The sequence below is a fragment of the Pavona decussata genome, unplaced genomic scaffold, assembly GCF_977016875.1.
Source record: "Pavona decussata unplaced genomic scaffold, jaPavDecu1.1 SCAFFOLD_100, whole genome shotgun sequence".
Lineage (NCBI taxonomy): Eukaryota > Metazoa > Cnidaria > Anthozoa > Scleractinia > Agariciidae > Pavona > Pavona decussata.
The window spans coordinates 2,048,812-2,063,985 of NW_028145515.1; the positions used below are offsets into that span (position 1 = coordinate 2,048,812).

At 40.5% G+C, this 15,174-nt stretch overlaps 1 protein-coding gene across 1 annotated transcript; it reads left to right on the forward strand.

Moving 5' to 3' along the window:
• The first annotated feature begins 305 nt into the window (after window positions 1–305).
• Window positions 306–14,466, forward strand: LOC146472297 (uncharacterized). The gene is made up of 6 exons (XM_085119726.1): window positions 306–724; window positions 2,807–3,016; window positions 3,415–3,543; window positions 10,434–11,346; window positions 11,979–12,367; window positions 12,820–14,466. The coding sequence occupies exons 1-6, from the start codon at window positions 667–669 to the stop codon at window positions 13,323–13,325; spliced, it is 2,205 nt and encodes a 734-aa protein (XP_084975852.1). The 5' UTR covers window positions 306–666; the 3' UTR covers window positions 13,326–14,466.
• The last annotated feature ends 708 nt before the right edge of the window (window positions 14,467–15,174 follow it).

The window sequence follows — 15,174 nt, forward strand, 5'->3', positions numbered from 1 at the left end:
CTTTCTCCCCTCTCAAGAAAAGACGTTCTACTTGTCGGTTGTTCGATCGGAAAAGAACATTTTAACACACTCAAGGTTTCAAAATATGGGAGAACGGATTAAATCATCTTTATGATTTATTTTTTGCAGCCATACAGGACTAGTCCTTCAAAACACGTTTGCAGGTGTTTACAAGGTCTTTATTTACATGCCCTTTAATATGTATTCAAAGGGACTGAAAGTTAAAAGAACAAATAACATGGAGAAGTAAGTGATCAAGAAGAGCTTCTTCCCGTGAGAAAAAAGCACTTCCCGGATTGCGCCTTTTCGCAGGAACAAGATCTACAGACAAACCGACAATTTGCCCCAGAATGTTTTAAAATTGCTCAATATATAATATCTTTTTACCTAGCCGTTTAAGAGAAAAGCATCTCACAAAGATTAGATCAGATGCAACATAAACCTTTTAAATAATTCATAGAGACCTGGTTTTAAGACCAATCAGAGTTTTCTTCGTTGACAGGAGGAACCTTGCTCAACGCTTATGTTGGATGGCCTTCAATCTTGTAAGGATTTCCCCTCCCGGCTGGGCGGGCATTGCGATGTGATAGATAGCAAAAACTAGACCATTGGCTCATTTCAGCAAGCGGTGAAATATCGCCGTTTTGACTGTGGAAAAGCGTCACTATGACTAGAATTTGGGTTTTATTGGTATTGCATTTTATTTTACGGACCACGATTTCAGGTATGACAGTTTAACATTTCCGCTGCTTAATGTTTCACCTTATCTCTTGTACATTAAACAACATTAAAGTCACTTATTCTGCAAAATACTTAGGGTTGAGATTCCAGACTTCTAGGCCATTTCAAGTAACGATAGTCTTTATTCATTGAACCAAAATCAGAAATACACTCTCATGGGTTACAGTTCATTCGATGGTGTTGTCAGAAAAAGTTAATTTCCAATGCATATATAACACTCACTTCACAAGGATTTGTTATTATCAAAAATTATGGTAGATTCTAATTACAAATATTTTGTTTCAGTGTGTAAAACTAATCTGAGTTTTACAGCTTTATAATTAAGCAGCGCACCTGAGGAGAACCTGCTTTTCTTCACGCTGTCTCAATAACGTTGTTTGTTCTGCTGAGGGCGCGGCTGGTGGGAATCAATGGCTATTCATTAGCTAGCCGTGAAGTTCACGCCTCGGCGGTCAATCCAGTTTCGATTAATCCTTGCCCTTTCATTCGAGATTAACTAACATGTTCCTGTTCAGGTTAAGCTTGGTTGCCGAGCTGAAATTTTCTTAATAATTTTTTACCTGTTGAATTGGAATTCGAGTTGAACATGTGGCATCAAATCAGTTATTTCCGGAGGAGCATAAGTTCAATAAAGACTAAAGTCATGGCCTTAGGGGTCTGTTTACACGTGCGGTTATTTTCGGCAATATTTTCGCACTTTTTAATACAACTTTTGTTGTGTTCGAGCTCACGAAGAAAATCGTAGTAGTGATCTGTCAAAGCGATATCGCCGAGGTTTCGAACAAGTTCGAAACTTCATGCAACTTGGTGTCGACCCGGACGAAGTTGTAGCAAATCGTAGCAAATATCACACCCGAATCGCGCCCGAATCGGAATGTGATCGCCCCCGGTTTACAACTGCGATTTTCACCGCAAGCTCAAGCGAGTCAACAATGCGACAAAAATCGCATCAAAATTCACCTGTGCAAACGGCCTTTTAGGCAGGGGTTCGGCAAAACATACAAACATATCTGTGCAAGATATATTTTCAGTTGTTAAATAATTGGAATGTATCATTTTAGTACGTATTCATTGACATTCAGATTCTCGGAAAAGAATCGAGGATCTGTGCTTTCGTGAAACGCGTCTCACGTGAATGACTCCTAATGTCACTCCTTGAGTCGTGTGATGTTATTCAAGCCGTCAAGTCTGTGAATTAAACCATTTAAAGTGCACCTAACCCCCAAATGTTTTTTTCTCTTAAATAAATCTTTGCACCTCTTCGAAACATATTGTGCTATTTAGCGCCTTTTTTAACCAAATCTTGACTTTTTATAGGCTGTAAAAGTTACGAAATCTAGCCATCATCTTTCCCATGACCGAGCTAGTAAGGGGCATGGATCTATTCCTTACATGACGTCACAAACTGCTTTGCATACATTTTCACAAAGACTTAATACAATGCAAATCAGTTTGTGACGTCAAGTAAGGAATAGACCCACGCCCCTTACTAGCTCGGTCATGGGACAGATGATGGCTAGATTTCGTAACTTTTACAGCCTATAAAAAGTCAAGATTTGGTTGAAAAAGGCGCTAAATAGCACAATATGTTTCGAAGAGGTGCAAAGATTTATTTAAGAGAAAAAAACATTTGGGGGTTAGGTGCACTTTAACCTCCTTCAAAGTCAAAGACATTCTAAATAAATTACGATTAAAGAACAATGTTAGTCAATTACAAGAAATTACCAGCATCAACGCATCATTGGCGATGGATTGGCAATTCCACCACTGATTCAAAACCACGGTTGTGCAAGCTAATTGACTTCATATTATCAGCTGACAACTTTCGCAGTCATAACATAAGAAGAACCAATGAAATAGTTGTTGAATATAAATTACTTTATGTTTACTCAAAATAACCACAACTGTTTCAGGAAAATGTAGTTTTCAACTACATCTTTCAGTAATAGTTTCAAATGCAGACTGCCTTATAGGGTTGAGACCGGAGTAACATAAAGGGGCTGTTTGGAATCCTTTCTAGATTTACCAATCCTTGATTTATCTTTTCGTTTTTAACGTTTCCAAGCTGATGAAGTCGAAAGTAAAGCAGACAACATGGCTAAGGCGATAGCACAGCAAAATAAAAAAGTTGAAGAAGAGAGTGACGCTATGGAAAAAGCAATTGACGAGAGAGGAAAGCAAGTGGATACCAAAGAGCAGGAAGACAAATTTAAAAAAGCAAGTGAACAGGTTGATGCCGTGGGAGACGCAGCCGAGGGTAAATTTGAACAAAAAGGTGAGTCACTGCAGTTCTCTCGAAAATATAAGGATTTAGGTCGTCTATCGTTATAATTTTGCCAAAATTTTCTAACACAACCTCAACAACCGCCTAAAGAAATTCGCCGAAAGCTGGGCTAGATTTTCCTATTGAAAAGGTTCAAACTAGCAAACGTTTAAAGAAGAGAAAAACCGCTAATATTCCACAGTTTCTAAAATGACTAATCAGAGAAAATTCTCCATAACGAAATTTCGCAAACCTTACGTGGCATACTCGTTCTAGTAACTGCAAAACAAAAAATGAGGCAAATCAACAGTAATGAAACGACCGGTGACGGTGGAAGACGATGCACATCTCGCTAAAGGCATTTCTGTATACTTAAAATAGTATCCCACAATTTTTTCCTCTCTCGGCAGCCAATTTAGTGGACAAACTTGCTACTGATGCAAACAGCGCCATTGAAAGTCAAGCAAAAAAAGTAGAGGAACTAGGCTCCCAAGCTGATCTGTCAGAGGATAATGCTAGTAATTTGGTTGACAAAATCGGTAAGTGGCGACCGCTCTAGCCAATGTTTGTAATAAAGTCATCAAGATATGTTTACTGGCTTGTTTTCATCAGTATGATCGTTCCAAACATTTCAATCATATCCAAAGATACTTAATCATATCCTCAACCTTAAGGTTACGTCGCTTTAATAGTGAAAGCAGAGGTCCGGCTCTCAAAACTTCGAGAAGAATATTTCAGTGGGCTCGAGAAGTAGTTTTCAAATCCGTTTCATCGATTGTGGGTATTTTCTGTGCAAAATTGCCGTTGTGATGCTTAATTAATGTTGTAAATTTCCAACTTTTTAGCTTCAGAATTTAGTATTAAAATTCGAATTTCCGATAATGAACACTATGCAATAACATAATATCGTATTAAATTCACTAATTTTAGGCAGGTTGCGTTCGATTGACCGTATTCCGCAATAAGAATAAACGGGGTTTAATATATTTCTCTTTTTAAGTAAATTTGGGACGACATTTTGGCAAACTTTCGCTCAAAGCACGAAAATTTAAGAGCCATTTTGTATTCCAGTAACTCAAAAAGACCTTTTATAAGGGAGTTCTTGTCATCATTGTATGAATTCCTATTCCGGAATAGGGTCAATCGAACGTACCCTTAGAGCATACACAACGCTCAAACACAATACACGGGGAGCTTAAGGCCAGGTTACCAACATCAAGATTTCACGCTGTGAGTTCCGTGTTTCTATAGGCTAATTGTTTGGTCGACGAGAGATGAAAGTTAAAACCATTTTCAATTATTCCATTAGCGGGGAAGGTCGGTTAACGGATCGAAAGATAGATCACCCCTGCGTAGGCACTCAGATTGTCTGGGCTGTCTGATAATCACACTGATTAGATCCAACATGGAGGAAGTTTCTTAATTTCTTAACGATAACTTCACTTTGGGCACAAAAGGTATTGAAAACTGGCAGCGGAATCAAATGGAATTGGAATTTCCCTGTGTTTACCTCACCTGACTTTCCTACTCTGCAGGACGTCTGCACTTGTCCATCTGATTCTCTACTCATGCCCAGTTTATTCTCGCCACAAATCAAGGGGTTTTAAATTTTTCGGTTCAAAGAAGGAAGCTTGCGAACTGAACGGGTTCTTTTATCCATCTGGTGCAGTTAAGGACATGGATGATAGCTATTATATTTCTCTCCTCAAATTTTCAAACTGCTTTGTTTGATCGACAGGGAAGCGTCCTGCCTCTGTGTCTTTCGAAACAATCAACTTCTTCCTCTCCATTCATTCTGTGTTTTAACTTTTTGACTGACAACGACAACGACCGTCTTGACGCAAGTACGGGACACGTTTTGCAACATGAGACTTTTAACTCACTAACTTTTGACATGACAGCTGGAAATGAGACTTACTGAGAGAACTGATATTTTACTATCAACTGAGATCTACATCTACATTTATAGATGGCAAAGGTTGCCCATCGCGCCACGGCAAGCGCATTCATTCGTTCCCCGTCACCGTGTTGCATTTCGTTTTCCGTTGTCGCCAAGAAGCTCGTACACCGAGTCTCGATTTTCGTATAAAAAATAATTGCATTGCGTGTAAATTTGCAAAGGTAAGCAAATCGAAAAGGAAACCACTGGCTCCACGGAACCAAAATCGCGGATGAGTATTTCCTACATGGTTCACGTCCCCAAGGAGCCACACGCTGACCAGATGATACAGAAGGCCTCGGATTACAGTAAGGATTACGATGACTTAATTCAATCAAATCAAGAAGCATTAAGGACGTACCCATGGCCTGGCAGTTACAAAACGTCCACACCCTACGACAACCAAGGGGAGGAGATGGCAAGTGACATCAACACTAAGGCGTTTGAAGATAATAATGACAAAGTCGAAAATGATGCGCTGGAGAGCGAAGGATATGAGGTATCTCCGGGCGCGCGCAGGAACATCAGGAAGCTGTTCTACATGAGCCATCTGCCATTTCGTTTCCCACAACATAGGAGACACGGAAGACATCACCATCATCGAAGACCCGAGAAAGCGTTATCAGTTCCACCCACTGCTAAAAGCAGTGATGTCGGGTTGTTTGTATTGCCAAGTGGCGGTCCGAGGCTGTTGTCGCCGGACATAAAGAATCAGCTGGAAGATGATCAATTATTGAGGAAGACAGCCAGAGAACCCCTTAACGATGATGAAGGTAACATAAGTGAGTTGTATTCTAGTGGTGGATCAGAGAATTAATTCTGCAGTGTATGTTAAAGTTCTAAGTGAAGCCATGCCATGGGTTCGATTCACGCCGGGGTCGGAGATTTTTTCTTCGTCTTATGCGATCTCCCATTCCCTTATTAGGGCTAACACTCGGTGGGAAATTCAAGGGTTCACTTTACCACTTTAGCACACGTACACTGAAGAGTTAATTCTCTGATCCATCATTTGTGACCTTGGTGCTAGCGGCACAACATTCATTTGTGCCCTCCTTTATTCTAGTGGGATCAACTTGACTGTTTCAAATACAAAAAAGAATATAAAAAATCCAAGCTTTCATCTTGAAAAAATGAATATAAACAGCGCCAATGGAAAGTATTTCACAAGAGATTTTATTCGAAACGATGAATGGGGTCGCATGGACAAATTCCTTATTTATTTATCCTCTATACCATGTCAATTTCTTGACTTCATTCATGGAATGGTTTCGATTTTTTTTTCAATGGCGTGACAGTGAAAACCGACAATACAACAATAATACCACATGAAAGAACTTACTTAAGTGGTCACGATTTCATCTCCTGGAACGTTAAAACCACATAAATATAGAAAGGAACACAGTCCGTCTGTAGGAGTGAAGGCTTGAACCTATTTATTTCCTAACAGGGCTTGTTTCCTTTTAACACCGCAAATTGTAAAAATTACGCCTAAATATGCTTCACTGGATTTAAATCAAAGCAAAGCCGAACATTTTCTCCAGTAGAACACAAGAAAGACCCGGGCTCCCTTTAATACACACTACTCAACGATCCAGCTACCATCCTCTTATTGATGATGATGATGATGATGATGATGGTGATGATAATGATGATGATGATGATGATGATGATGATGATGATGATGATGATGATGATGATGATGATAAATCATATATTTAAACACGGTGTTTGATTTACCTCTGAATTTTATATTTTACCCTTGCCCTTTCCACAGACATGGACATTACAAATGAACTAAAAACAAGCGCAACTGCAGAGAATGATGTAGAACGACAATGGATGAAAATTAATGGCTTAGGCAGTCAGGAACTGAAAATGCAGTGGCCACATGCGAGCAGAAAATTTGGTGCTATTGGCGAACAAAAGGTTAGCTTAGTAAGTCCAGGGGAAGTTGATCTACTTCAAACAGCGTACCCTGACTTCAACGAGCCCAGGTCTATGGGCAGCCGTGATCTCTTAGCAATCATCAGGAGCAAGATAAAAAAGAAAATAGCTGTGGCTTCAAAGAAGGATAAAACGTGAGACAAGGCAAGAATTGGGGAGTCTCTTTTATGAATTGGTTGTGACAAAACGCGTAAAAGTTGAAAAAAAACTATTGCCCCCTTAAACCTGCACTAAAAGATGAAAATGAAAGTAATGGTGTACGCATTCTTCAAATCTGGTTTTCGGCTTCTTCTTGTGTGCATTAAAGTTAGCTTGAGAACTCTTCATTTAAGGACTCAAAACAAGGCAAGTCAGGCGGTGGAGTGTTTTACGACACACTGAGAAATAGTGCTTTGTAAACGATAATCTATGAAACTTAAAAGGGATGTGGGAAACAAGGAGCCGGGGCCCGTTTCTCGAAAGTCCCATTAACTTACCATGCCCGAAAAGGATTTTGTGTGTAAGGTGTTTCTCACCAGGGATTCAATTTTTACTGATTGCACGTAAAAAGTCAACTCTATTCATATCTTATTCATTCTTTCATCCACAATTCAAATGTATGTATTTCATATAATTCACTTTCATCTCATCCCCTCTACCGGTATAGATTGCCAATTCACAAAATGACCACCTCCCAGTTGGCTTGATAGCTCAATTGGAAGAGCACTGCAAAATAACATGGTTAAAAATCCCAACTGACAGGAGGCATACCAGCTGACTATTCACAAGCGTGGCCGAGGAATTGAACTCGGGGCTACCGAGAAAAAACTCCAGCAAGCGGCCAGAGCGGGACTTGAACCCGACCGCTCGTCCACGCTGCCTCCACAAGTATCGCAGAGGTCATGGGTTCGTTTTTCCTTCAAGCCTCTTCATATGAGCCCGGTAACCGAGCTGGCCCAGTAGGTGGGACGAATTTTGTCTTCTGTCTTCTGTTCATATGGGAAATTTGATATGGGAAATTTAAATGTCCAAAAGGCCCCCAAAATACCCGTGGAACCACGTTCCGACTTGTCAGCGACCATACAAGCCATGCGCAGTTGAAAATGTTTCGTCACGGACAGTCCCGGTATCCGGGCTGGAGTGTTCATATGGGAAAATTTCCAACACGGTTACCGAGCTCTCGGTATCCGGGCCAGCCCGCCTTCTCATATGAACACATCGAAATTTTGTAAAGAAAAGAGCGACGAGGCGAAATCTCGGAAACCGAGCCAGCCAGGTCGACTGGGCTCATATGAAGAGGCCCTAAGTTGGGTACATAACTGCAGTGGTCATTCTCGTATAATAATAATAATTTATTCGCTTCAGATTGCGCATTCTCCATGACAAGATGATCAAATGCGCATTACAATAATTACAAAAGCACAATATGTATATAAAATACGTGTGACAACAGTATTGAAGTGACGAATCCTCTATATATTCTATATCTACCTATCTACTATATTTACGATTCATTCAACTAAATACAATTGAACAGTTTGATCTAAAATAAATTTTTGTTCGGACCTAGTAACTTTTCGAGACTTTCGGGAAACGGACCCGCAGTTTTCGCCTTAATCCTGGGGCCATCAAGAGACCTAAACAGAGAGGAACAAAAAAGTGGTCACACTCTCGTTTAATCGTAACAATACTGTCTCCCTGTAAAAGTTGCCTTGAAAATGGAAATAAAAGTTAACTAAAAGTTAGCTAAGCTCTTTCGAACAAGTCATGTACTCAAATGGAGCTGGTCAAATTGATGGAACAAATTCGAAGGTAATACGATGAATGAGTCATCTTGAATGAGATTAACGGAGGTAAACGAGACAATGAAATGTATAATTTCAAACTGGAATAAAAGTAGTGGCTGAATGAACGAACATAATCCTCACATCAATGAAATAATTATTGCAGCCGCTTTTTGCAATGTGTGGGTTCATATTTAAGCTGAAAGACGAGGCTTATTGCGTTGAACTGTGACATGTATCAAGTTCGAAAAGATCGCGGGATAAGAATTTTCTACCTTGATTTGACAGTGTAGCCTGTTGATATTCCTTCACGGGGGTCGGAGGGTGGGGAGATTATGAAGGGACTTGAATTGGCTGCTATCTGGACTTTCAAAACGCGCCCAAGCTCACCCTCAAGTTGAAGTGTTTTGTCCTTGGAATATTATTTTTATGCAATTTGCGCTTCGTAAAAGCACTGCCATTTGCCCTTTGGCTGAAGCCTTGGTTTGAAACAAAGACCCCTTCATTGTAACCAGAAGAAAGAGAATATAGGCAGTACAGTGAAACCATCAAACGGCGAGCGGCTGGAGGTCACATGACCATGTCCCAGCGTCACGTTTGTGGTTTTCATGTTGATGTAGGCTTTTGCGTAAATGATTTAGCTGAAGATTTTTGGGGCTAAAATCCCTGTCCGCTTCACGTACAATTTGAAAAAAATAGGCGGAGCAACTCTTTTTCGAGAAATTTAGGTATAATTTTATAGCGAAAGGGCAAATGTGGGGCTTTTTGTTATTGTTTGACAAAAAGCACTGTTTATATTTGTAAATGGCGGCAGCTTTTATTCGACGCGGAGAACTCTATGCTAAAGTGCAGTATAAGACAGCAAACGCCAAACATAAAACCTTTATTGGCCGCATGAGCAAAAAACATGGAGCTAAGTGTGTTTAATATAGCTCAACGAACGAACCATGAAACCACGTAGTACCATCCCTTCAAAATGACGCATTTTATTTACAGACTGGCCGGTCTGACCAGCTAGTTGTGGCAATTGGAATGCACTCTTAGTTTTTGCCAATTTGTCGCTGAATGCAATTTGAAATAAAGAGAAAACGTTACACAACTATTATCAAAACAAACTACAACTGTTCCACAAAAGCTGCTGTTTGGACTGAGCCTAAACCACTGTCCTATACTACCACAACAACAACAGAAACAACAACAATGACAGCAACCAAAGCAACAGACATTACACTAAATCATCTCATCCACCTTCCCTTCTACTCTGCTAACCCTTCAGTCTGCTCACATTGTGTCTTGTAATGTTAGTGTTGCCAGTAGAGAGATCTCTGACCAACCTTCTGAAGATATGCTCCCTTACTTGGTCAAAGGAGTTTGATTCTTTTTTGTCCAAAGTTTGGCAGTGTCTTTGATCATTGTCTTAAACATCGTCCTTGGGATAAATTGCAGCTGCATTGCACTGGCACTGCCTTAAGCAGAGTCACAAAGTGAAGCATAGACACCTACACCCCCCCCCCCCCCCGCCAATGATTGCTTGGCTCGAATCCTCGAATCCTCTTCGTTTGTGGATTAAGCTGCGGCAAGAGAGGATGAGCGTCATCCTCTCTTCGCTCAGGGTTTTTGTCCAAAGTTCTCACGCTGGCTTTGTCTGATCTAGAAAAAAAAAACATTCACAATTCCAGTCCGGAACTGAAGGACTTTCATAGAAAAAAAGGCCTGCGGCTGGCTTTCTTCTGTCTCACTTAGTCAATTCTCGTGCGCAACAATTCCACTCTCATTTCAACAGGGCTAGCGAATCCAATAAACACCCCGACGAAAAGGAATGGGGCAGACAAAATAGAACCGAGTAAAGTGGTCGTATTCCCTGACTCAGCGGTCCATGGCACCGATACCACTAACATGCAAATAAGGGAATTTCACCCGAAAGGTGGCAAAGGAAAATGGCTGGCCGTTCACATTCCTGATCACATGCCGTATCCGCGAAAGAATTTAAAAATCATCGCTTCGAAGAACGCTGCAAAGGATTTACAAAGGGTTGTTGGACCAAACAAAGCTTCGCTTGCGATGGAGATTCAATCAATCCTTGGAGTCGACGAAGATACGCTGCATCGAATGATCACTCAAGGAGAAAGCAATGATGGGATGAATAAAGGAGAGGATAATGATGACGACGGCGAAGATGACGAAGGTGACAAGGATGAAGATGATAATGATAATGATGGCGACGACGCCATGGGAAATCCCCTGAATGATGGCGAAACATCGGAAAGCTGTGATGATTCCGAGAACAGTGAGGATACAAAGGGTAATAAAGGAAACTTTAGCGACAAACTTCGAAACGCGAAAATGTGCAAAGCGAAGAATAAATCAGGAAGAAAGATTTATGATGGATCTGGGATAGACAATCAGTTGAGAGAAGATGAAGACGAAGATGATGAAGACGAACCCAAAGTTCACGTTGAACAACCAGAAGGATTTGAACTTCGATGGGAAGACATACTGAACAATTTCAAGAATTTTAACGCCAAACGAAGGAGGAAAATTTGCAGACTGTTTGACCTACAAAACGACGTGTGTCGACGAGCGAGGAGACACAGAAAGCATAACTTTAAGAAAAAGCTAAAACACTACCTTCTTCGAATGCTTGAAAAGTTCTTGAAGAAGAACAAGAATGACTTCGAAGACTATTTAAGTGGCAAGTAAGTATAAAAATATGATAGTGAGCCGAAAATAATCAAGCAAGCAGGTGAGCTAATCGATTACTTAGTCAATCACTCTTTTCTTTCATTTGGTTGGTTGATTGGTTGATTGGTTGGTTGATCGATCGGTTTGATAGTCGATCGGTCGGTCGGTCGGTCGGTGGGTTGTTTGATTGCAGATGATGGATCAGATAAATAACTCTGTAGTGTATGTTAAAGTGCAGTTAGTGAACCCGTGAAATTGCTACTAAGCGTTAGCCCTAGTAAGGACATGTGATACCACACGAGACAAAGAAAAATCCTTTGACCTCGGCGGGAATCGAACCCACGACCTCTGGATTTGAACGTCCGTTGTTCTACAGACTGAGCAACGAGGCCAGATGGGAGCAAGTCCTGGGTGATAATGGCGGTAATTGTTTGGCTGGTTGGTTGGTTGGTCGGTCGGTTATTTGTTGGATGGTCGATTGGTCGGTCGGTTGGTTGGTTGATTAGTTAATCAATGAGTGTTTTGATAATTAGGTAGTATACTTAAACCACAACTGAGTAAGGGAAAATTCGGCAAGGACAAATTTACAAGGAGTAAAACAATTTTATTCACGGCTGGTATACTTTGCCTCTTTTTTCATTTGAAGATTAAAAGATGCATTAGCTGGGAAACTAAAGCCATCCGAGGATGGGCTCCTGCACATTTATGACAAAAATTCAGGAAATACGAATATAGATGATTTCTTAAAGGACTTGAACGTCGGTACACCACCACAGCTCGGTGGAGGAGGCAATGGGTCACCTCTGTCCCAGACCACTGGCAATTCTGATTCGCTCTCTATCGATAGCAATACAGTTAATGGTGGAGTGTTTCGTGTCACGCCGCAGATGAACTCAAACAAATTAACAGCAGAGGCGGATGAGAGTCCATCAGATGCTGTTTCAGCCCTTAATAATATCATACACCCTCTGCTGAATGATCAAGATAACAAGTTGGATGAGAAGCTTCAGACAAAGATATTGCAAGAAGAGCTGGGTGAGACTTTTATGGTCGCTTTTTTGGGGTCATATTCAAACTAGTGCAGAACGAACGTGTTATTCGTAATACTAATAATCAAAAAATATACAACGAAAAACTTCTTTCAAAATTTTGAAAAGGATATGCGAGCAAGATTTCAGTGTCTTGTAATTTTGAAAATATAAAATTCAAAATATAACCCAAAGTGCTTAAGGACAAATTTGTTTCTAGGTTTGTTTGTTTGTTTGTTTGTTGGACGGTTTGGGTTCCGCATACGGGCAACGATCCAGAGACGATCGAAACTAAGAATGATTTTTCGATGCTTTTTCAACAGCAGCAGCATTTTTTATCGTTTATACGTGGAGCACAGATAGCAAGGTGAATTAAATCTAACATTTCCTATTATAAACTAAAACGAATTAAAACGTATACGTGATGAAGAGTCTTGCTGTTTTAATTTTTTTTTTCAGGCCATGTCAATTCCGAGCAGGAGGAACAAGAGCGGCAGAGGAAACAGGACTCTGCACTGAACGACCGCCTTATGTACATGTACCAGCTTCAAAACCTCGCCAGCCACAAACCGGAAGTGACTGCGCCCAACGGAGCGATTGGAGGGCAGCCAATTAGTGTCGTTAACCCGCACCAGGTCTCTCTGATGCAGATGGAACTTCCAGACAAGAACCCGGATATACCTTTGCTTCGTACCGGTTCTTCGAAACCTACGGAAGCACCGGAAAAAACGCATTCGAGAACTAGAGTTGTGCCTTTAAGGAAAATTCCGTATAGACCAAGGTTGCTAGGAAGCTTTAGTCTACGGTATGTGAATGGACGTTGGAGGCCGACATTAAGAAGGTTTTGGAAACGAAGCTTTGTAAGCAGCAATAAACACAAGAAAAGGAAGATCAAACTCTTACGGAGGATTGGTAGAAAGAGATCGAGGAGGAAATTATTCATTTCAAACACTTCGAATCCCTAGGCTGCAGCGTACCCCACTGGGATCATGGGATATTAGCATGGGGTATTAGCAGTGATTTGGGTAGAAAATAAACACAGCGTTTAATCGTAGGCTGAATCGTGCTTACATAAAACAAAGTAAGAAATCGTCCCGAAAAAGTACGTGGTAGCGCTGCAACGGGTAAATTGCCCATTTTACAATAACTACAGAAATTCTCGTGCACGCATTGGCTAATTTTCATCGTCAATAAGCGGACAGACAAATGAATTTATAATTTATGCGATGTTGGCTCAACGAAAGAGACGGGGAATTTGAAAGCGACCAAACGTCAATGTGTCACTTTTTAGCCAGTAGAAAGCCTCCCTTTTTTCCATTAACCAATAACAGAGTGAGATAAGTTTTTGATTTTGGTCGCGTCAGATTTAATAAAATTTAAGTTTCTCGCATTTTTATCTCGCGTTTTGACTTCACTTTGTCCCTTCCGGCTTTTTGTTGTAGTAAAAAACAAATTGAGGTCAGTTTTTCATGGGTCTGTTTTGTTATTGATCATAAATTTCGTCATAACGTTGTCAAAGTAGTCGAATTTCCACGGCTACTTTGACAATGTTATGACGAAATTCATGATCAATAATGGGGCAGTAGCATGAAAAACTGACTTCAATTTGTTAATTTTACAGTTGCGTGCTTAGTGCCCTGGCCTTTAAATGAAAGCGAGGCTGGAGTTTGACTTTCTTTTAATACAAACCTCACTGCTTTTCATATGTAGATCATTCTGTTCTTATGCTAACAAGTTTGCCTTTAACTACAAAAAGAACTGACGTTTGTATCAATACAAAGTCAAGTGAGGCCTCGCTTCCACTCAAAGGCTAGGTTACTAAACACATAACTGTAAAATAGGCAATTTGCCCGTGCGAATGGACTTTCTAATCTGGCCGGCAAATCGATACGTGTAAATTAGTTTTAACGTTTTTATTCCAACACGAATCGAAATACAAAAACATTAGTATAGATGATGCAATGCGATGCAATAACGATGTGTACATAGTACCTTAGGATTTTCAGTAATCTTTGTTGTAGTTTCCGTTGTTAGATATTTCTTTTCTTTGTCTAGCAATAATAAGAACAACATATTTCAGATACAAAATAAAGGACTTTTACGAGAGACTTGTGTCACTTTGATGTTGATCTGACTGCTGTACTAATTTTATTTCATTTCTTGAATCTGTTTTTCAAGGTATCTTTCTTCGTTTCAGGTCGTCTACCCCTTTTTCGATAAGATGCAACCTTATTTATTACTTGCTCGGTTTACGATACGCTACATTGATATTGTTAAAAGCCCCAGCCAAGGGAGAGGATATTAAAGGGAGGGGTTCACGGTTCTGCGCATGTCCATGAATCACAATACTTTTTCGCCTTTGAAATTTCAGAGTGATGCTGCTCAAACTTGGCACCAAGGGTGTAAACACAATTAAAATCTGCAAGACCACAGCGACAAACCGATCAGTGGTGCTGGATCTCTTGTAGACCTGGATCAGCAAATTATTTCAAATGCAAAATATAGACGGTAGATTGATCCTAACGGCGGAGGTGGAGAACTTGATCGAAATAAACAAAAGAGGCTAGAATAACTCAAGGTCGCCACCTCCGCCGTTAGGATCAGTCTGCCGTCTATATGTTACCATATAGGAGACACAAGATGACGACTACTGCGCTTTTGCCATGGTAACGTTTGCTTTCGGGTCTAATTCATGCTCGTTCGACGTTCTCATTTTTTGTCTTAAGGACGGTGCCTACTATTGTTACTGCGCATACGTTCTGGGCATCGGGAGATACTCGGGTTTCCTATGGGTGGTGCCTACTAATACTGGGA

Bases quoted from the DNA above. Each gene is read 5' to 3' on its own strand.
- LOC146472297 (XM_085119726.1), top strand. From the start codon at position 667: ATGACTAGAATTTGGGTTTTATTGGTATTGCATTTTATTTTACGGACC. The intron at 11,347-11,978 runs GTAAGTATAAAA...TTTCATTTGAAG, and splicing joins GAAGACTATTTAAGTGGCAA to ATTAAAAGATGCATTAGCTG. The intron at 12,368-12,819 runs GTGAGACTTTTA...TTTTTTTTTCAG, and splicing joins GATATTGCAAGAAGAGCTGG to GCCATGTCAATTCCGAGCAG.